General features: G+C 44.1%; 1 protein-coding gene across 2 annotated transcripts in view; it reads left to right on the plus strand.

The window, feature by feature from the left end:
• Positions 1 to 22,671, plus strand: part of CNNM2 (cyclin and CBS domain divalent metal cation transport mediator 2) — a 115,247-nt gene continuing 92,576 nt past the window's right edge. Inside the window, exon 1 of one of the 2 annotated variants that reach the window (XM_031505272.2) lies at positions 1 to 1,573. In XM_031505272.2, coding sequence (XP_031361132.1) covers positions 1 to 1,573 — 1,573 coding nt within the window. The remainder of the gene's footprint in view (positions 1,574 to 22,671) is intronic. The other variant, XM_077784677.1, reaches the window with a different exon arrangement.

The raw sequence follows: 22,671 nt of genomic DNA on the forward strand, positions 1-22,671 counted from the left end.
ATGGCCGCGCTGCCCGGTGGGAACATGGCGGGGGGCGGCCGGGGGGCGCGGGTGCTGCTCTTGCTGCTCTTGCTGCTGCTCGGCGGCTGCCTGGGCCGGCGGCCCCCGGCCGCCGCCGCTGCCGCACCGCCCGCCGCCGTCGTGCCCCCGCCGGCGGCGGAGGAGACGGTGATCATCGGCCTGCGGCTGGAGGACACGGACGACGTCTCCTTCATGGAGGGGGGCGCGCTGCGGGTGAGCGAACGGACGCGGGTGAAGCTGCGGGTCTACGGGCAGAACATCAACAACGAGACGTGGTCGCGCATCGCCTTCACGGAGCACGAGCGGCGGCGGGGCGGGCGGGCGACGGCGGGGCCGGCGGGGCGCGGCGGGGGCGGCGGCGGGTCGGCGGGCAGCGGCGGGGCCCCGCAGCGCTGCGGCATCCGCACCTCGGACATCATCATCATGCCGCACATCGTGCTCAACCGCCGCACCTCGGGCATCATCGAGATCGAGATCAAGCCCCTGCGCAAAACGGAGAAGAGCAAGTCCTACTACCTGTGCACCTCCGTCTCGGCCCCCGCCGCCGCCGCCCTGGGGCCCGGGGCTCCCGGAGGGCTGACGGGCGCCGAGGGGCCGGCGGGACCCCCGCCCTGGGGTGAGACCACTTGGATCTACCATGACGGCGAGGACACCAAGATGATCGTGGGCGAGGAGAAGAAGTTCCTGCTGCCCTTCTGGCTGCAGGTCATCTTCATCTCGCTCCTCCTGTGCCTCTCGGGCATGTTCAGTGGCCTCAACCTGGGCCTGATGGCCCTGGACCCCATGGAACTGCGCATCGTGCAGAACTGTGGCACGGACAAAGAGAAGAACTACGCCAAGCGCATCGAGCCTGTGCGGCGTCAGGGCAACTACCTGCTGTGCTCCCTCCTGCTGGGCAATGTCCTGGTCAACACCACACTTACCATCCTGCTGGACGACATTGCCGGCTCTGGGCTGGTGGCCGTGGTGGTCTCCACCATCGGTATCGTCATCTTCGGCGAGATCGTGCCGCAGGCTATTTGCTCTCGGCACGGCCTGGCCGTGGGCGCCAACACCATCTTCCTCACCAAGTTTTTCATGATGATGACCTTCCCGGCCTCCTACCCCGTCAGCAAGTTGCTGGATTGTGTCCTGGGCCAGGAGATCGGCACGGTCTATAACCGTGAGAAGTTGTTGGAGATGCTGCGGGTCACCGACCCTTATAACGATTTAGTCAAGGAGGAGCTTAACATTATCCAAGGAGCCCTGGAACTGCGCACCAAGACTGTGGAGGATGTGATGACTCCCCTCCGAGACTGCTTTATGATCGCTGCCGAGGCTGTGCTCGACTTCAACACTATGTCTGAGATCATGGAGAGTGGTTACACCCGCATCCCTGTTTTCGAGGGTGACCGCTCCAACATCGTGGACTTGCTCTTCGTTAAGGACCTGGCTTTTGTGGACCCCGATGACTGCACGCCACTCAAGACCATCACCCGCTTCTACAACCACCCGCTGCACTTTGTCTTCAATGACACCAAGCTCGATGCCATGCTGGAGGAGTTCAAGAAAGGTGGGCTCGTGCCTGTGGTGGGGGCATGCTGGGGAGGTGCTGCTCGGTGTGCTCAGCATCCACCTGCTTGCACCAAGGGAGCTCTGCAGCGGGCCCTCGGGTCACTGCTCACAGAGGGCTGTGGGAAGGTGCATTCTGCGCTGTGAGTGACCAGTATTTAGACATCTCCCAGAGCTGCTTGTTCCCTGGGCCAGAAAGCTGATCCACGGCTGGGATGTGCCCCCAGCCTTTTTTCCCCCACTGCACTGGGATGTGTGTGTGGGCATGGTGCCAAGCAAGGTTGTTTTCCTTCTTGCTTTTTCCACTCATCTGTCTGTTATAGTGAGAACCACTGACGGGAATCTGCGCCCATTTCTTGGCTGTGTCTTCTCTGTGCTTTTTCAGCTGGCCTGACTGGGAGGAGTGGGTGGGCTGCTTGGTGCCTTTCAGGCTCAGTGCATACACGTGCTGAGATAAACAAGGCATTTTAGCTCCATTCATAGGCTCAGCCAACCGACTTCAGCTCTCTCCCCGTGTTCCAGTTGCTTTGACTGACACTTTGATCTTGTAACTCAAATCATTTCAATGTCTTAAAATGTATTCCAAAGTACCTGTTGGTGCTGCACTTCAGAGTTACAGCTCTTTTTCCCCAGGCTACCCTGTGCTTCAGGACCACAGGCTCAGCAGAGAGGTGACCCTTTCTACCTCTTTGGTGTAGCTTGTGTATTAGTGGCATCAGGATGGGACTGAGCTTTCAGCCTTTCTCTTAATTGTAGGTGGTGCTGACTTGACAAATGCATCTTAATTCGTGTTAGAAGGTCTTGCTTATGTGTAAGGAAAAAACATCTTTTTGTTTTCCTTTTAAAATCTGTTCCTCTCTGCAAACCAAATAATAATGCTGTGTAGCCTGTGCAGGAAGGACCTTTCAAAGTAGTTGTTAAGTGAAATTTCAGGCAGTTTGGATGTGTGGACTCCTGTGCTGGAAAAAGAAAGGCTATTTGGAGTGCCACCAGAGTCCTGGGTTCATACCTGGGAGATCTGATCAAAGTACCACAGAACAGCTCAGTTCTTGGGGGGTGATTTGCTTGAGAGGGGAAATCTAGTGGAGAATATTTGAGCTTACCTTTTAACTGCATAAATTACCTAGGGAAAAAAAAAAAGCTTTGTGAATTGGTGCATGTTCTTTCTAGATAAATTGAAATTAAGACTTAAATTTCAGTTGCTGTTTTGACCACATGCTAAGCTCTTGTGTCAAGGCATTGGATCTTCTTCATCCTGTTTAACTCGGTTTTTGGGGATTTGGAGAGTTACCTCATGTTTATTTCATCTTTGTTTATAGAAGATGAACGTACTCCTGCTTTTTACTGACCAGTGCAGTGGTGGTTGTCTTTCAGCCTGTGTGTAGAGATGGGGAAATCTTACTTGGGTTTGGAGGTGTTGAAGGAGAAACGAGGGAGGGTCTCCCTTGGCTGTGGTTTCTACACTGCAGGATCTGCAATTTGGGTGTGGGAAACTCAATGATGTCACTTAACTGTTGGCTGGTTAAAGTGGATTTTGCTGCATGTGTGAGTAAAGGGTGGTTCTTTTTCCTCTCTCTCCCTGTGGTTCAGACTCCAGATAGCACAATAGAGTTCTTAGCCTGTAGTGAGACCTGTGGGTGTGTTCTAGTTCTGTATGCAGCAATGTGTCTGAAGAAACGCATGTTATGTTGGTATGTTAAAGAAATGCATGTTAAATGCATGTTATTTCCCTGGTCTGAAAGGACAGAATGCACTCCTGTGTGTTTGCACAGTCCTTTTATTTAACGGCTGGGAGAATTAGGGCTTTAATCCTATGAGAGTGGCTAAGCCAAATTCCTCCTTAGAGTTCCTGAAACTGGTGCTTAAAATAGGATTCTTAAAAATTCTCCTGGGTGACTTGGAAAGTGCAAACTGGAGGTAACTTTCCCTGGTAGCCAGTCTCTTGCCTGTGTTAGGAAACATCTCAGTAGCACAAGTTCATGATGACTTCCTCACGTGTGTGTTCCCTCCTGCGATTGCTGAGTCCTGGAACAGTCTCTGTAGTTGGGAATTAATTCAAGCTCGTTTGAGCATACTTAAATGTTTACTCCAGAGTTACGATGCTGGTTGGTCTGTATGGGCAAGCCCTGTGTTAGGATCAGCTTTGTCTTAACTGGTTTCTCTTTAAAAAGTGCAGATATAGTGGAAATAAGTGGCTTCCTTTGTGTCCTTTGAAATGAATGTAAATAACTGATAGCTGGCTTGATCTGGCATAGCACAGTGTCTTTTGCAAGAGCTCTTCCAACTTTCTTCTTCAGAGCAACCTTGCCAAATTCCCATGAGAATGTACAAATTAAGGGTGAGAATCAAATTGCATGTTACTCTCCAGTAGAGTGTTGGAAATAAATAAGCTTACAGTTTTTAATCATTCCCTTCCCATCACATTGATCTTCTGCCACAGCCAGCTTGCTTCAAAACTCATAAGTGTATCTTTTTTGATACCTAAGCCCCTGCTACCACTGTTGGGTGCAAAAGGCAGTTCATGTGATAGTGCTACCAATTAAAACTTCAATTGATTTGAGGAGAGAGGATGGTTTTTTTTCTAATAAGTTTGATAATTTGCTGGGTAGGTGGGGTTTTGAAACTCACATTTTGGGCAGAAGCAAAACCTTCTTAACCTAAATGTGGAATGGAGGCTTAGAGGTGATTTAAAGCCAAACACAGCAGGATATACCTCCTTGTACTGTTGCAGAAGATGAAATGGATATTTCTGTAGTTATTCTAGTGCTTAAGCTGAACAGCTGGAGGATTTGGTGGTGGGCCTATTGTTAACATTGTTTGACTACAATTGCAAAATAAGTATCTGTTTCACTTCTATGCTGCCAGGCAAGAAACTTAATTTTAAGAGAGCTTCAGCACATTCCCACCCCCTTGCTGCTCTAATCTCCTAAAGTGTGAATAAACATGATTCCTGAAGCAGTCCACAAACAAACTTCTCCTCTAAAAAACATGCTTTACTTGCAAATAAATAAATAAGTAGCTTTTGAAATAGGTGTGTTTTTTTTGTTCTAAAAACAGACCTTAAATGTCTACTGGAGCTGCCAAACCCACAGGTTAAGCAGACTGAGTGCTTAACTTGAATTCAGTCATTCAAGTTTAATGCAAGGGAGTCTAAAGTACCTTTTGTACTGGCCTAGGAATGGACCTGCCTGACTTTGCTCAGAGCAAAGAGGGATCTCATTTTAAATGAGTTCACTCCCAGCTCATCTCACGTTGGCCATTGCAGTAAAGGGGAGCAAGTTGTTATCTGCTGAGGATTTTATAATCTTTTTCATGTCAACATGTGCGTGGACTTAGTTTTTTTTTTTTTTTTTTCCATTTTTTTCTGTTCCTTTTTGACAGTCTCTCTAGGTCTATGCTTAAATGCTCTCTGGCACTTGCTCGTGGCCGTTTTCACAGGCAGATCTCTGCATGTGTGATCCTAAGTCCAAGGCATTCTATTTCTAGCTCCCTGTTTGCTGGAGCTACAAAAATTCAGCTTGAAAAGCCTCATGTTGTAATACTAATATTTCAAGATTGGCCCATTTTCTGCAAGCCATTCTACAGCTGTGTTCCTGGTGGCCTCGATGGCTTTGGAGGGCAGCAGTTTCTCAGTTGGAGTCCTCCTTATCTGGGGACTTTGAGTCATATGTTTTGATCTTATTTATATCTGCTTCCACTATTTTTTTATACTACAGAGCAGAGCTTAATAACCTGTTGCAAAGAAGCCACAATAACTGTGCAGCAGTTCTGAGCTCTCATTTTCTTAATCACATGGCAGTCTTGAGAAAACTCCTAGATTCCTTACTAAAATAATTGCCAACTAGACCTTAAAAGTTTTTTTTTTTCCCTAAAAGCATTGTCAGATTCAGCTTGATGACACTTTCTTCAGGCTCTGTTGATCTTGTATTGTCTGGTGTTAGTTGCATGTGTGTTTGGTGGTTGATTTAGAGTGGACGTTGGGGGAAGGTGTTGTCCATTTCTTTTCTAGTTCCTCCTCCCCCTTGAAAGAAAACCAAGTCCCAGCAGCCTGAAACTTAAACCTCTGACTTTTGAATGCAGAGAGGAATACCTAGACCTACTTCTCTTTAGAGCACATAGATCCTCTTTTTGGAAACAGGTAGGATAGCAAGTGATTTGTAGCCCAGGGATCCAAAGCTCTGCATTACTATTGTTGGTCTTAGGCTTTTTTTTTTTCCTGTTATTAGGTCACTTGGTTTGAGGGGCTTTTTTGTTATTAGGTCACTTATCTTTCTGGTACAGCTCTAATCCAGGTTTGTAGGTGGCTATTTTCCTAGTTCCTTTCAAGTTTTATGACCTGCTGAATCTGAGTCCAGTTCTTCCTTTGGGTAACTTTGATTTAGTAGGTCTGAATGCTCACTTTCCAGTTTATCTAGCAGGTTGTCTGTCTCCTGGGCACTTTTTCCATGTAACCCTGTGACTGCAGTATTACGAGAAACTGGAAGAAACTACATAAATCCTTTCTGGGATTATGAGAGGCACGTAAAACTTCTTGGAAAACAATATCGTTTTCAAGACTACTTAGCTAACAAAAGGCGCCTCCTCTGATCCTTTTTGGGAAATTCATATAACAGAGAGAGCATTGAGGAGGTCCCGTGTGGAGCCTTTTCTGTGTGAAGAGAGTAGGAGAGTGGTAGGTGGGAAGGAATTTGCCACCAAGAAACAGAAGCCTTAGCATGCTATGCCTGCAGATTTATTCCCTGAACAAAAATTGCATGTGGGGGTGGGGGTTGCCTCGTGACAAACTGTTCCTTGGCTGTCTGACAGCACAGCACCCGCAGGTACTGCATTGCCAAGAGCTTTGCTGGCCTTGCAGGGCTCCTGGGGGATGCGTGCTCGTTCCGCTGGAGAGCAGCGGATGTGGGTTACTGCAGGCAGCCCTGCTGCTGGTATGCTGAGGGAGAGGCTCCAAGGGGAATGCATCAGGGAGCAGCTCCAGTTCTTCATGGACTACTCCCTACTAGGAACATTTTATAGGGACCTGGTGACGAGAGGCTACTAGAAGAGCAGCTTTGGTGAGGAGCTTAGCTGAGGAGCCCTTCTGCTGCTGAGAGTAGGAAGAACCATGTTTCAGGTGGCTGCAGGGAGAGGAGTAAGTGAATTAAATGACTTGAGCAGTAGAGGTTTGAGTTTGATGCCTGTGTTAGATACGGTTCTTTGATTGCTTTTTAACCAATTGTTCACAGCTCTTGCCATTTGACAAACACAAGAAGTTGCCTTTTCCTCCCCTCAGCTGTTTGCTCAGTTAGCAAATGTTTTCCTGTGCTGAAGCTGATGGGGAATGAATTCCACCACAAGTGAACCATGTTCCTATCTGCTTTCTCTGTGTCTGTAGAGGTTATCTGTAATAGGCACAGATGTAAACTTCAGGTCAGTCTGTGCAGCCAACAGCATTTCACAGCCAGTTTTGGAGCAGGATAGACCAAAAGGCAGAATATCATCTTCTGAGGGAATTCATTAGTGTAGGAAACTGATTAGGTAGTTTAACCATCACAGTGGCCTTCCAGGTCTGAGATTTTTTTTTTTAGTTTTGTTTTTTTTTTCTCTGCTGACATGAGGTTCTGAGGAGCAGAACATTTTCTCAGTGAACTTCAGTTGACTCTGAGGGCATAAGAACAATAACAGCAAATCCTCTTCAGTAGGTAATTTCTGACAATGGCTGGGGCTGCTTAGAGAAAGTATTCAAAAAGAGGCAATTTGTTTTGTCCCCACGGAAGCTTACTGATCTCATCAGACTGTGATTCAGGAAGTTCTGGGACTAAAGATACTGTCTTTATTAAATAGGTCTAGATGCTTATTTCTCTCTGTGAGCATGTCTAATCAACATTTGAACCTTTGTCAGCTACTGCACAGAAACAAACATCAATAGTGGGTGTCTCCTGTCTGTAGCTATGTAGTGCTAGTGGCAGAGGGAGGTGAGTCTAGAAGTACATTTCTGATTTTCAGTTCTGTATGAAGCCATCCAGAGGTAGCTTTTGTTTTGTCAGGCTTACGGTATCACTCTAACTGGTAATTTAGGAAATGAGGGTGTGAGCCACCTCACGCTTCATATGTGTTATGAGCCTGAGTCTCCTCCCTGTTTTATTGAAAAAATCATTCTAGTGGGGGTTATTAGGCTGCTTAATTTAGAGCATCAATGCCACTAGACTGTGACAGGATCTACTCACCTTCCTGGTATCATCTGGTGTCAGATTTTGTCTTGCTCACTTGGAGAGCACACATCCTAGTGCACAGGAATTAAGACCTGGAGTATTCAAAGTCTCACTACTTCACCTCCTTTAAGCATTTAATGTCTGCTCAATGTTAAGAGTCCTAAGTCAGTCATACAGCAGCTTAGTCAGGATCAAGTAGGATGAGAGTGAAAGCAATGGCCAAGCAGTGTTGAGTGAATCTAGAGACCACCACGCTGTGCTTTTTTCATTAATACTTAGAGCTCACTTTTGCATTTGCTTATGTGCCTCTAAAGTGTTGTGGTGCAATTGCCAGTCTAGGTAGGCCAGTGGCACTTCTACTGTTGAGTCCCTTCCAATTTCACTAATGAAGCTTGTAAAACTAGCCCTCAACACAGGGTACTCTGAACCATACCCTAGGGAGTGCGACCTGGCACTCTTGTTAATTTGACAAGGTCCTGAATTACAGCCTACCAGCTACAAATAGGAGTGTAAATACTTGATGCTAATGAGCTCCTGTCCACAGCACATGGCTAACAGTCCATACCAGGTGGTTAATCCAGTCTGGCTCCTGCCAAGGTCACTGAGTCATTTCAGGACTATCAAGTGATGGGGTTTTGTTTCACTTTTCACCAATATATAATCATAGAAAATAAGATGCATAAATCTGTCATTAACCTTCTTCTGGAGGAATGCACCTTTTCCCTTGGCCAGGAAATCTGCATGGCCCAATAGTTGGTAGAATAAACTATGCTGTGAATAAACTAGGGCTAAGTATGATGATACACAAAGCATGCATGGAAAGAAAGACTGGTTAAAGAACTATAAGGGTTCATATGACCTCATCACTTCAGTGTAGGTGGTCTTATACAGAGGTTGATGTAGGGAAGAGAAAGGAACGGCTTGGAACAGGTGAGGTGTTCCTATAGAGTTCTAAGTAGCTTTTTGTACAACATGGAGTAATAAAGTTCTGATTCTGTAAAACCTGCTGTTACGAGTTGAGGCAGAGGAACTGAAGTTTTCCCACAGCTTCTTAAAGAAGCCCCCGAACGCAAAACCAAACACCAACAAGACACCCACTGAAATCCCCCTCTAATGTTCTGACTCCAGGACATCAAGCAATACAGTGTCTTTCACAAAGTGAGCTTAAAAGGACCAGGTCCCTGTTTGATACTCCAGCTTGAAACACAAAGTTTCAGTAGCAAAGGAGAGATCCATCTCCTTCATGTCTCCATCTCTCCAGTGGGATCCATCATGCTTGGAGAGGAATTGAATGTTCTTTGGACTTGCCACTGGAGTTGCACATACCAAATGTTCTTAACACAGGTCAGCTTATCTTTGCATTCTTGGTTCTCAATAATAATGAAGCTTTGATTCTTTAAAAATTGTCTCCATTAACTCTTTCCTTTTTTTTTTTTTGTCCTCGATTACTCAGAAGTGTTCTCTTCCCTGTTTATGGCTTTGTCTGTAGTAACTTGCCACTCTGAAGGGTCATAGGTGGGGCCTTTGGGAATCTTTGAGCCATTGTTGTCATATTTTCTGTTAAAATTGTCTGGGAGCCTTCCAGAGTTTTGGTAGACCGACAGTTTTCACTGAAGTTGAAGAATAGCTTCCAAGATTTCTCACACTTCCATGCTGTCTATGGGGCATTGTATAGGTTGTTTGCCTTTGAGGATTGGGTTGTTGTAGCACACAACCTGTAATGCCAGAGGTGTTTCTTTGTCTGGGTTGGCTGGCATGTTGAAATTGGGATTCTTACATGGGTGTTTGCGGTTATTTTTGTGATTTAAAAACATTACTCAGACTTGCTCTTCACCTACTGGTGATGATATCTGCTTGAAAGGACTAGTGAAAGAATATGAGAAAAACAACTTGCTTTGTAACCAGCTTGTCTTAAAGTGTCCAAGCCCTAGATTAAACAGAAACTTCAAAGCAAAGAAAGCTTATGTGGTTGGGGTTTACTTGTGTCTCTTTATATTGAAGCATTTCATTTATTAATTATTTGGTATAATAATTTCAGTGTTTATTGAATGAAAGCCCTTTTCATCAAGGAATCTTGTTTTGAAGGACATAGTAAGTGTGATGCCTGTCAATCTGGGAGCTGAAACTTGATGATTGTGGAGGCCTCAGGATTTTACAAGTTAACAGTACTTAGCTGGAGTTACTAATTAACCACATAAGAGCTTTGCTGCAGCCAAAGGCACTGGGGCTGGGAGATGAATGCATACATTGAGCACGAAATATCTGTATAGTTATGTTTTCTGTAATGCTTTCTGTTGGGATTACACCAATCTTTTGCTGGCAGTCCCAAAAGGAGCTGCTCTTCAAATGCAAGTGGTGTGGTAGCATTGCTCTCTGCAGGGTGAACTGTGTCCTCAGACTGGGCTCCTACTTTCTTGAATTTTTTTTCCACAGCAAGTGTGAATGAAAGTTGGGGTTCTTTTAACAGCAAATTGGTTTTTTATAGTGGTGTAATCTCTTATAGTGATGTGACAGAGCCTTTTGTGACAGCTGATCTTTGTGGAAGTGAGCAAGGTTTTATTTTCCCCATTTGTCCATGGATAATGAGGGCAATAAAAATGCTGATTATGCCTTGGTTGGATACTCTGCTGCCAGCAAACAATTTTAGGAAGGCTCTTGCCATTTCTGGTTTTCTTCCAGGACTCCACCTCCAGCTTTCAGAAGATTGTCCTGCCTACCCTTTGCACTAGGGGGTTCAAAGTGCAGCCTGCAGGACCCCTTTCCATGCAGTAGTTATGTGAGGACAAGGACGATCAGTTGCCTGCTTTTATTGCTTGTGAATTGCTTGTCAGCAATTTCTAGATTCCTACAAATAGGAAGAAAATCTGCCAGTGTGAACTTGTTCTTGATAAAAATTTACAATCTGGTATTGAAAGTAGGTGTGGCTGTAGGTTTTAGGCAAGCTGCAGGCTTAGTTCTTCCTATCTTGCTTGGGACATCTTTCCACTGGAAGAAAGAACAGCTCTTACAATTCCCATACACAGCAAGTGCAAACAAGGACCTTTAGCTGATATTAAAGGTCAGTTAATAAAGAAGCTTCAGTTCAATTTCTTATTCATTAAAGTAGGCCAGAATTGTTAATTAGTTATTCAGTAGCTCTAACTTGAACTGCAAGGGACATCTCTAAGGTTTTTGATTCAAGGTGGATAAATTAGAGTGATATATTTTTCTCTGTGAATTTGTGTGGGGTTTTTTTGCCCCTGCTGTGTAACTGTGGTATATTTTTTTGGCTTTAAGCTTTTATTTAAATATCTTTATGCAGTGTGTGAGGTTTAGGTGAGGAAGAATCTCTCAAAGTACTTTGAAGACTCACTGCATTAGGTCTTACTTTTTCTCCGGCAGAACAGAGGAATAAGAGATGCCTCACTGGAAGCTGGGCCAGTGGACCAATGAGTAGCTCACCATATGGACTACGTGGTTGTAGAGGTTTGGGATTTATGCTGTTTTTCAGATGTGATTTGGTCTTGTTGTGTGCTGGTTCCCTACCCTCATGGGGAATAACTTTTATCTTGTTGATGTTCTAATTTGCCTGGAGCCTTTTGGAGTGGTTAGGTTTGAAAACACTAATTTCAAAACAGTGAATTTCAAGAACTTCACACTGCTCATGGGGAGTATTTTTTTTTCCTTTTCTTAGTGTTGAAGAATTGCTTATACTATGTGGATGGGATTTCTCCTAGAGAAATCAAGATCCCAGTCCAAATTATTTTCTATATCTCTCTTAATAAAAATGATCTATTGCGTACTTCAGGCTCAAACCTTTTAGTCAGCTGCTAAAGGTTTGAATGCTGACTTGCAAGAGAAATGGGAGACTGTCTTGCATGTCATGTAGAGGAAAGCCAGTTTCTAGTGTGTTTGTGTTTTCCTGTGACCCTTACAGGGATCACAGCATGCTTAAAGCTCTGATCTGATATGACAGACCCAGCCTCTCCATCGTAATCAGGACTGACAGTTTTCTTGGTCTTTCTGTTTGTTTGACCAAGGCCAAGAGGAGATTTGCAATCACTAGTACGAAGCTGCTTTACCAGTAGTGTGCTAGTTTAATTCAGCTTGTGTTGTGTTCTCTGAAAGCTCCCAAGGAGAGCCTGGAAATAGAGAAGTTGCACAGTTCACCCTGTAGGCAGTCTTGGTGGGGGGTGAAGCTTCCCAGCGTGGGAATCCCCTGAGGTTAGAGCTTGAGGAAGGCAGCTGTGGCAGTGAAAAAACGTAATTACCTACTGGATGCAGGCTCCAAGAACTACAGCAATCTGTTGCTTGATGCCAGTCATAGAGCTGAACCTCTGTGTGCAGTCAATGAGCAAGCAAATAGAGTAGCTTTCTTCAATGCCCCTGGGGTTAAGGGTGGGGATGAAGGTTTCCCTGTGCTGTGTGATGCACCGTGGATGGGAATCCCATTCTCTGCTCCTCCTCTCTGCATGGGAACACTTGCTGTGCATGGGATGAGAGGTCTACCAGGAGAGCTCTGATGTCAATGGCTCTATTCTATTAATGTATTTTTGTTTCTTTCCAGAGCAGCTGTTTTGAATTTTCCAGTCTTTGCTGTAATCTTTGAACAAGCCTTGTTTTATTATGAGAGAGACACTGCAGAAGCGTGTGGGGCAGAGTGAAGACACGCATACATTTTAGTGTTGAGGACATTTTCATTTCTGATTCCTGGCCTGGAAACTGGGTTTAAACTTGTTGCTTGCCTGCTGTTTGAACATGGTCCAGTGGTAAGACGCTTTAATACATTTCTTCTTTGCAAATTATCAACCTCACATCTTCCAGTAAAGGAAAGAATTTGGGAGTATAGCTTCCAAGAGTAATAGCCTTCTCAGCCCTATGCAAAGCACAGGCTCCAACCAAAAAGTTCCAAGGAAAATATTCAGAAAGGGGGAAGTTGTCTAGCTGTAATTCTTGATGGTTTTGTATTTAAATAATTTGGCTTTCTAGAGAGAGCAGTACATGCTTTTTTTCAGACAAACATGCAGCCATCCTGGAACTAATAACTATGTGGACTGTCTTAATCAAGCATGGGTTAGAAAAATTAAGAAAATGTCTCTTACCAAGTTTGTATTGATGATACTCTGTTGTTTGCTATTGTTCCTACTACCTGATTGATCTCTACCTGGAAACACTTAAAAGTTTTGGAAGCTGTTTCTAGGTACCCTGTTTTTTACTTGAATCAACCTCTTGATCAATAGAAAGTGTTGAGTGCCTTAAGCAGGTAGGTTTAGAGGGAGGATGCTGAGCAAAGAGCCACCATGAAGAAGCTGGTAAGCTTGGGATTTTAGTGGTGTCTGGGTCCGTTTCCTTTGAAAAGCACTGGAACAGCAATGTCCTGTTTTTAGAGTGATAATCTGGGACAGAATGAAATGCTTTAAACTCCAAAGATTCTTTTGAGAAATGAGATTATTTTAACCATCCTCTCCAGTGCTGCAGTTAGTAGTTGTGACAAAGAATGAGTGTGTGCTGTGATTAAGCATGTACTCTCACAGTTAGAGGCAGCATGTAGTTCCTGGGAGGAAAATCTCTTGCTGTGGTAATGCTTGTGAACAATTGTCCTAACAAAAGGAATTCTCATCTTTCTGTGTGTTTTCTGTGACTTTGAGGATGACTGGGACATTAGAAAAAACCCTCATGATAAGACCAGATGCAAAATTTCTTACAAATACGAACAAACTTGTTTTGGGTTTGTTTTTTTAATTCTTGTAAAACTGAGACTCAATTTTTCTATTCCTGCATGTTTTTTCCTTCAGAATGGAAAAATGACCCAAGGAAATGAAGGCCCTAACTGCCTCAAGTGAGTTGAGAGCTGAGCAATGATAAAGTGATGGTTTTACCTTTTGGACTTCCTAGCACTGTCCAAAATTGTAGTTGATTGTGGTGCCTTCTCCTTGTGCTTCAATTACTTTGCTGTAGAATGAGGACTCATTTTTATCCCTTTCCCTTATATCAACTGAATTGGTTTAGTGGGAGCCAGTATGTTTCAGCTTGTCTACTGTAATTTAGGTTCTATAAATAGAAGTTTGGTTTAATGTTCATGTAATAGCTTTATTTCATGATGATTGAAACATTCTTTAGACTGGCAGCCCCTCCAGTGACTCAGATCTTGTTTCTCTTGCCCTGAGCTCCTTGGCTGTCAATGTCTTCAGCATTTTCACTTTCCTTTTTCAGATCAATGTGTAGTTCCCCTGGCACTATTTGTTGGCAGTAGGTGAGGAAAACCAGAAAGAGACTAGGTGATAGATGAGATGAGGCCATCCACTAGGCAAGTGTGTAGAGACAGTTAAGGTGAATGTCCCATGGTTGGTGCTCTGTTCTGTGCAGTGTTATGGCTACTAAAATCGCTGCTGTGGACTTAATTGTGGTGCTTTCTTACCTCTTAGTGACGCAGAGTGGTTTGATGTGCTGTTTTTCTATACTGTGTCAGAGATGCCATTTATCCTTTTATCCTGTGCTGCTTAACTTTTGCTTTCAGACAGTTTTGAACTAATGTCCAATATAGGATTAATAATGTACTAAATACTTTCCATTTTTCTGGGGTGAAAACCTAGTAGGCAAATCTAAGTGGCAAACCTGTTGGTGCTTAAATTCCCAGAGTTGAGGGACATGCAGGTGGCTGTCTTTTTTTTCTTGTTGGTGACAAGGTGGTAGCCCAAGTATGAATAAATATGTTGGCTCCCTCTTGAACCAGAAAGTCTTGAACTCTTAATCCTAATGCCACTGGAAACTGTTTTTTTTGCACCATGGACAGGTCAGTTAAACCAGAGAGTAACACTGCACTGTTCCTCACTGCCACCAATTCCAAGGAATCTTCAGTAAGATGGCTGAGAGGGATGCAGTGACACAGATCCAAGTCTGTTCTCACTGCTGGTGAATCCAATTCATTTGGGATAAAAAGGATGGCTTAGTTGGACTCTTCACTTTTTCCATGTGCAGTGATGAGATGTGGGAGGGGCGCAGGTCACCAGGCCTTTTTCAACAAAAAAGGGGGTGTGCAGGACTTCTCCTTGTGATGGTCCAGCCCTGTTCTAGGATGGTGCAGGCAGCCTCCTCCATATGCCACTCAGTGTGTCCTGCTTTTTCTGAGGGTGTTGATAGACTGTTCTGTCACTGCTCTGGTGGTTGTTCCGTAGGTTTGACTTGACTCTGTGACACAGAATTGGAAGAGCCTGTGTCCTGATGATACCATTATCACTATGTCTCTTTATGCTCCCACTAGTGACTGATGTCTGATTAGTGTCTGTTAGTGCAGAAGCTTGGTGCTGACTCATAATTCAGGGCACCATTTGTCTGGCATGAGGAGGTGTGCGGTACTTGTGGTCATAATGACCTGGCTCTTTACCGTTTTCATTGACATAAGAGATACAAACAGGAGGGAGGAGCTGAGAATTTTCCTGCTTGTCCCATTCAGAAAATGGATGTGACTGGGACAGTGAAGGTGTGATCTGTTTTTTCATTCCTGTCCCAGGAGTTCAGCTTGTGCAGGGAAGGAGGGGACAGGGATTAGTAAATTCTTCTTTGACTCACTAAATGAAGAGGTGAGTGAATGGTAACCTTCAGTAAAGTGAGAATTTAGAAGTGTCATTGAAAAAGTTGCTACCAAAAGTAACAGAAGTAGATTTCTAGTTTTAGATACAATTTTTCCTTATTTTTTAATCCCTTTGTGTTGGAAGAGGGATCTTAAGGGAGTTATGGTGGGACTAGGTAGGGCAGCCTTTGCAGGCAAGGAGATGGGAGTGCTGCAACCTTTGAGTTGTTAACCTTTTGAAGTGGCATGGGGTAGATGTCTCATTACCCTCTCCTCAACACAGGCAGGTTTTATCTGTGACATACCAAGCAAATTGCCTTTTGCCTCAGAGATGGTGCAGGGCTGTTAAACCTGTTTGGCTTCGAGGCATTCATTCTGTGGATTTTCTTTATCTGCCCCTGTGAGGGTCAGGAGGCCTGCAGAGGCCATCCTGCTCTTCCAGGTCTGGTGTCTGCTCTGCAGGACCAGCACTTAAGGCAAAAGCTGCTGTGTTGGGTGAGGGCTTTTTTAGTAAGTGCTTTCAAAAATAGCAGTATATGGTCCCTCCGGGGTCAGGTGAGGGAGCTGCAATGCTGGGGGGAGATCTGCAGCCTCACTTAGACAAACCAGGGGCTGCTTTGCCCAAGTATGATGTTTGAAGATCTAACTAGAAAAATTGAATGCTTAACTAGGTTTGCAGTTTGATTTTAAATTTGATGCTAAATTCTGGTAGCCATTTGTCATCTGTTTTGTTGGTTTTTTTTTTTTTAATAATTATCAGAATAAGCTGTTTAACATAAATTACTAACTGCATTAGTGTCAGTCAAAATGTTAACTTCAGCATGAAGAAACAATTGATCTGCTTCATCATCACTGCCAAAATACATCTGTGGGTACATGTTTCTTGGTATGTCACATGTCTGTAGCAGGTGGCAATAATACTGAGCAAAGCTGTGAGCATTTGTTTGGTTTTTTTTTCTCCCAGCTACTGCAGACTCCTGTGAGATTGTTGAGACAAGCCTGTCTATAGGGGTGGTTGAGGAGAATCCAGAAGCCCTGGGAAGAGAGGGAAAGTAAGAAAATTGCAATTGTTCAGTGCATGGGAGATGTTTAAAGCATAAAACACAGAAAATGAAAACTATCCTAAAAAGAAGAATAAAACATACTGATGAAAGTAATCATTAAAGTGTCTGACTTCGCTCTGCTGCACTTGTCACAGCTAATACGTTCCTGCCTTGCTGTTTGTGTGCACCTATGTTTTTGGCATGTCTCTGTGATCCATTTAATGTTACCAAACAGGTGCCACATAGGCACAAGCAAAAGAGCTTTCTTTTTACTGTTCCACCAAAGGATATGACTCATTGCTGAAGGGATGGCTAATTTTGCAGTGCAACTAAACTAAAAGTATGGAACTGTTCAGGGTTTGCACTGATAATTCTTCCTTTTGATATTTTTCTGTGTTATGGACACAACTTTTGACTGTGGGCATTGGTCTGTTAAGAATCAACTTGTGCTAAGTTTAATGTATGTGAATCTCGTCCTGCAGGTGACTACTCGTTAGTGGAAGTTGAGCTAGATTTCAACCTGTAGAGGAGTACTGACTTGATCTTTTAATCTGTCAGCTCAGTCTTCATTCCTCTTCTCTGTTTGGATGTTGTAGTTTTGAGATGTTTTTGGAAAGAGTACTGGGAAAACTTGCAAACATTTTTCAAACAAAAGATGGTTTGTCTTCATGGCTGGGAGGGTTCATTTGGACACTTGCTCTGAATTTTTTTTTTTTTTTTTTTTTTTTTGTTTGGAAAACTGAAGTTCTTAGAAGTTAGATGGCCTTGGCTTTCTTTGTTCTTTCCTCTGTCTCAGACATCTGTATCTGCTCTCTTACCGAGCTCTTTATCTTACTTGGCTTTTCTGTGGATGCCTGGAGGCCTTGGCTCACATTCTCAAGAGTGTCCACTGGTTCAAGAAGCCATTGCTGCTATCGAATTACCTTGACAGCTGTTGTCCCATTTCATATTTGCCATCCCCTCCCCCTGGCTCCTTTGTGATTTTTGGCAGAAGCTGTGGCTATTGAGCAATAAAACTTGGATCTGAGACTCATGTTGCTGGTGGGAAAATGAGATGAGAGCATACTAGTTAATGCCTTGCAACTTGACTTCTTGCTGATGTACAATCAGTAGCATCTTTATTTGAAAACAAAACCTACCACTAGCTACTCTGTTTGTGGATTGAGTGGATGGTTCATTTACTGCTCATCTGGAGTTGAGCCATAGGTGCTGGTTTCTTAAAATAGCACACTCTATACCAAGATGTTTATGGCCAGACAAGCTCTTGATTTGGAGCCTTTGACAAATGCCTATGGGTAAGGATTGCAGAACTTGGATGTTTGTGTTAATGAAAGTAATCCATAAGGGCACGTCGTCTTCATCTTAGTCTTATAGATGATGCTGCCTGTGTGAAACCTGGAACAGAACTCCTGTGATGCTATTTAGTGCATATTAGAGAAGCACTAAATATATGGTCTTGCTTGGATTGGAATTAATAAAATATAAGTCTAATGTTTGTGGGCTCTCCTCTTGTGTGTGTTTGGGGATTTAATTGCCATTTTTTAAAATGCAACACAAAACACTTTTGACAGCTGACAGAAATGGTGATAATCTTGGGACTAGCCATCGTAAGAAAGCTGTCATCTCTGTAAACCTCTCCTTTCAAGATGTTTTGCGTTTAGTTAGTTGTTTGAAAAGTTGGCTGATGCATGGTGTGCTTTAATCTCTACTGATCATTCCTCTTGTCCCTGTTGGAACATGTTAGCAACTAAACTTTGTGTAACATACTGGCAAAATTAGGAAGGAAGGAAAGATCAAATCTTGATTGGAAAGATGACTGTCAGAAAACAATTAATGTATCCGGAACACTCAGTTGAGAGGAAGGCATATAGGAAAAACATATGAAAAATTCTTTTGCTTACAATGTGTTTGATTTACTTGCTGATAACATCAGTGTGAAATGTAAAGCTTGTAAAAGGCTGGATCAGACCAGCCTTATTGCTTGTCTTACAACTCCTAAATTGCTGTGCCAAAGTAGGAAGACTCCGCTCCTACTGAAACATGTGCTGCCCTGTTTTGTTTGTGTCTGGGGAGAAGGGTACTTCAAACAGTTGGATGGCTCTGCTGTGTATGAGTGAAATGATGAGTTTGGAGTGGCTGTAAGCTTGAGGGCTGCGGCCTTGGTGCTCCATCATGCTATGGTCTCAGCATCTCACGTGCTGTGGAGTCCTCTTGGGCCTGAAGCATAGCTGGGGTTGTAGTGGGTTCAGCTGTGATGTTGGGGAGGAAGCTCAGAAAGCAAGGGGTTGAAGATGATGTCTAGACTTGGAAAATCTCAATTACATCAATACCCCCTGGAAAAGGAGCAGAAGTAAAATAGAGAATGGACTACACCTAGATGAAAAAAGCATGAAGCTGTAATGTTTGAGTTGCAGGGTGGGATGCATGGGTTTTCTGATGACATGTGGGGAAATAACATTTTACTGACTAGCCTTTTCCCCCCCCAGAGCGAAAACAAACACTCATAACGCCTCAGTTTGGTGCAAAACTTGATTTAAGCAGGGTTGTTTTTGTTTGGATTTTTTTTTTAGTTGGTTTTTTTCCCTCTAAGGAAAACGGTGGCAATTTATCCTCTCTGCCCCACATTCCTTGCTATCCTGGCATTTAGCATAGGTTTAAACAAGGTGCTCCTTGGCCTGATCTCCCCATGGAGATTTCAGAAAGTGCTGGAAGGCTTGAGCTTCCTGCGATCCCTGGCATGTCTTCCGTTACGCAGCTACGGTTATTGTAGCAGTAGGGGACTTGTTAGTTTTCCAAGTGCAGTTCCCAGCAACGTGTTCGCTCTGCAGTGTAGACTCCTGCATGTTCAGTGTTAAAATAGTTCTATAGCTTTCAGGCATCTTGCATTTCAAATATGGGTGGAGAAGCAAGTGTTGGCCTTTAAGGCAGGGGTTTCAAAGCTTTCTGATATCAAAGGCCATGTTGACAACTTGGCAAGCGCTTGTGGGCCCAAGTGTGTTAGATCTTTAGGATAGGAGCTGACTTGCTGCAGGCATTGGGAAGGATGTTTTGCGTTGTTTAAATGTATTGTCAGGTGTATTATGTCCTTTCTCTGCAGTGGCTGCTGAAATGTCTCCTCCTTAGGCTCAGCTCACTTCCCAGCAGCCAGGAAGGGGTTAATTTGCTGTTAAAGTTCACTCCAGCTTGTCTCTTGCTGTCCAGTGTCTTCTCCCTAAAACTGCTCCTGTGGGGAATCCCATCCCAGGAGCCCTCAGCTGTAGCAGCTCACGTGGTGGCTGGGGAGGGTGGAAGGGAGTGTTTGGGGCAAGCATTCACCTCTGGGGAAAGCATTCACCTCGGCTGGCAGGTTAGAGCTGTGCGCCCTTTGCAGCCCTCTCCTGGGTGTGGGAAGCAGGTAGGGTCCTGCAAACTTAGGAAGGCAGCTGGTTCTGGCAGGGCAGAGCTTGTCTATCCTGGTCAGGGTCTCAGAGGTCTTACCAGGTTACTTGCTGCTTGTTGACTGTTTGAAATACCAGCATGTGTCGCTTCCGCTCTGCTCTTGTGCTTTCCAGCCTCGCTGAGCTGCAGCTCTGCCTCCTTGTGTTGGGTGCATTAGCTGCCTTGGTTTGCTGTGGGATTTGAGCATCTTTCAGTGCTAGACAAACTCTCTACCAGTGCTTAATGCGCTGTACTCGCATCTATAAGAAGCTTAATTTTCACTTCCTATGTGAAGCAAGTGAAGTGCAGAGGACAGTGCAACAGCACAGTGCAGAAAGATAAATGCAGTGCACAGGGACATACCAAAACTTTTCTTACCCCAGCCCTGTTGCAGCCAGTGTAGCTTTGAGGTATGGAGTGCAACCAGGCTAATTGTTTGAATCCTTGTCTGGCTCATGGATAGAGCCTGTGTCTGGCACTGAGCTCTGGCCGCATGGCTGGCCGCAAGGAGCAAAGCTGGGACGGATGTTTCAGCTTTTAAATGTAGTCACAGGTTTTGGTCTGAGGTGGAAAGGTACTTTAAGAGCTACATTGTTTTTTTTGCATGAAAGACTAAACAACAAATCTGTAGCAGTGTGGAGGAGAAGCCAGTTTTCCTAACTCCTGGTCATGTGCTTTCACCACAAAGACCCCGTTTCTTCTTTTACTTAACTGAAGAATTCCATTAGATCAAAAGCTAGTTAAGGAAAATAGAGCCCCATGTGGTCCTGTGTGGTTACTTAGGCAAGTACTATTTTTAGGAATCCCAATTGAGTAAGCCCTGACTCTTGCTGCCGTTAAAATCCATGGAAGTAAAATTAAAACTTCTACCTTCATCTCAGCCGCATGTAGGCCACTAGGCCCCAGCCTTCCAGGGTTTTATTTTCCCCCTCACTTGTGCCTCCCCCAGCACATTCCCTGCCTTGCGGGGATTATTGCCTTTCCAAGTGAGAGTTAATCAGTTCTTTGGGCGTGGGAGATTTGGAATAAGGCAGGTAGGAAGTAACGAGTTGTTCCCAAGTTGTTCCCCTTGTTAATGAGCTCTCGCCCTCCAGTCCAAGGGTTCAGCCTAGCTCTGTTCAGCTTCTCCTTGCTTCAGCTTTTGTGTCCCATGTTCACTGATCTGCAGATGCTTCTTGCCCGTACCAAGAGCAGAGAGCCCAGCCTTGCAAAATGTGACTTGTTTGCAGTTCTTTCCTTGTGGTGCTGCTGAAGAATACTCTTTGCTGACAAAGTTTTGTACACAGTCTTGCTAGACCTGCCTGATAACATTTGGGATGGTGGACGCTGATAGAAGTAATACAGTTTGTTCTTGAATAAAAACATAAGAATACAGTTTCTTTTCTGGAAACAGTTGCCTGATGGTGACTAGATACCTCTCCATGACTTCATGCCCCAGCTTGCAACATGCAGAGGTTTCATTGGTTATTTTTGTGAGTATTTTTCTGAGCAGAAGAATAACAGAGAGGTAAGGCAGAAAAAGAAGCTAAGCACTGAGGAAGCTTTGGGTGTGTGGCACCAGGGGAAGCCTGCTGAAACTTTTTGAGCTGGCTGAAAACTGCAACCAGTACTGTGTTTGATTAATGCTGTTTGCACAAATTACTTTTCCATAATTTTCTTTATTTCAAAAATGTGAGGACAGCACTCTGTCACAATTTTAAGGCCCTTTTTAAGAGCCTGGAGATTTAATTAAAGGACTTGATTCAGAAGTGAGAGTGAAAAGTGTTTTGAGTTTGAGAAGACCCTGTGTTGGCTGATAATTTTCTCCAGGTTGCATGATCTCTTTTTGGAGAACCCTTTGTTTAAAAACAACGGCAAGAGCAACAAAAAAAGCTCCTGAAATCTTGTGTCAGAGCTGAATGCACTACATTACTGGCCTGTATGGAGAAGACACAGCAATATTCTGTGAAAAATTCGGGATCCTTTTAAATGCTGAGCAAGTAACTGCTGACCTTTTAAGTTTGATTGACATTAACTACTTGCTAATGTTTTATATCAGGATGGGAAATTAGTCAGGGATGATATTTGTCTGTGTTGGTATAAATGCAGTTATATGGGCGGGCAACATTTTCCTAATACTTCAGTTTTCTCCATTTAGAGACCTGGATTAAGTTTGGCCAGTAGGAGTGATTTTATTGATACAAATTGCATGTTCCCTTGGGAGCCCCAGGTATGTGTGATGTGTACAGCAGCCTCAGGTAGTTTGAACTGAAGCAATGCCCTAAAACAGCAGCAGGAAAGTATTAGTCTCAGAATAGCTGTGGATCAAAACATCCTTGATTGTGTTTAGAGTATGGCACGTACAGAGCTACACTGCTGTGTCCTGGGTAATATGGACGTGACTGTGTCAATAAATAAGGCTCAGGGATATTTTGCAGATATATAAAGATCTGTTGGCTAAATTATTCCTTTTCCACATGTGTCATCAGGCTGTTTTCTATAGCTGTGACAGTCAATCACTTCCACAGGGCAGGAGGGTCTTCAGATCAGAATGTGAAATCCCCACATGCAGAAGAGTGGCTCTTGTGACTTTTGGGGATTGTACTTGTGACCCCCTTTCATGCTGGGAGCCTCAAGTCTGCTTCAGGACACCAGCTTCCCACTGTTTCCTTCATGTCCTGTAATGCTTATTATAATACCCTAATCTATGAAATTGTTCTACCTAAACTTAGTTTTTTGCTGAGTATTTGTTCACAGAACCCTCAAAAGGAGGATGTGGTTAACTGTTCCTCAGGGCTGGAGTTGTTTTCTGTGTGGACAATTTGGGGGCTTTTATGGCTTCCTGTCAAAGAATGGAAACACAGGTAAATAATTTTCAATTATTTGAAAATGTGGAATAGTTAAAGCTTAACTGCCCTTC

Source organism: Lonchura striata, chromosome 7 (assembly GCF_046129695.1).
Source record: "Lonchura striata isolate bLonStr1 chromosome 7, bLonStr1.mat, whole genome shotgun sequence".
NCBI classification, from domain to species: Eukaryota; Metazoa; Chordata; class Aves; order Passeriformes; family Estrildidae; genus Lonchura; species Lonchura striata.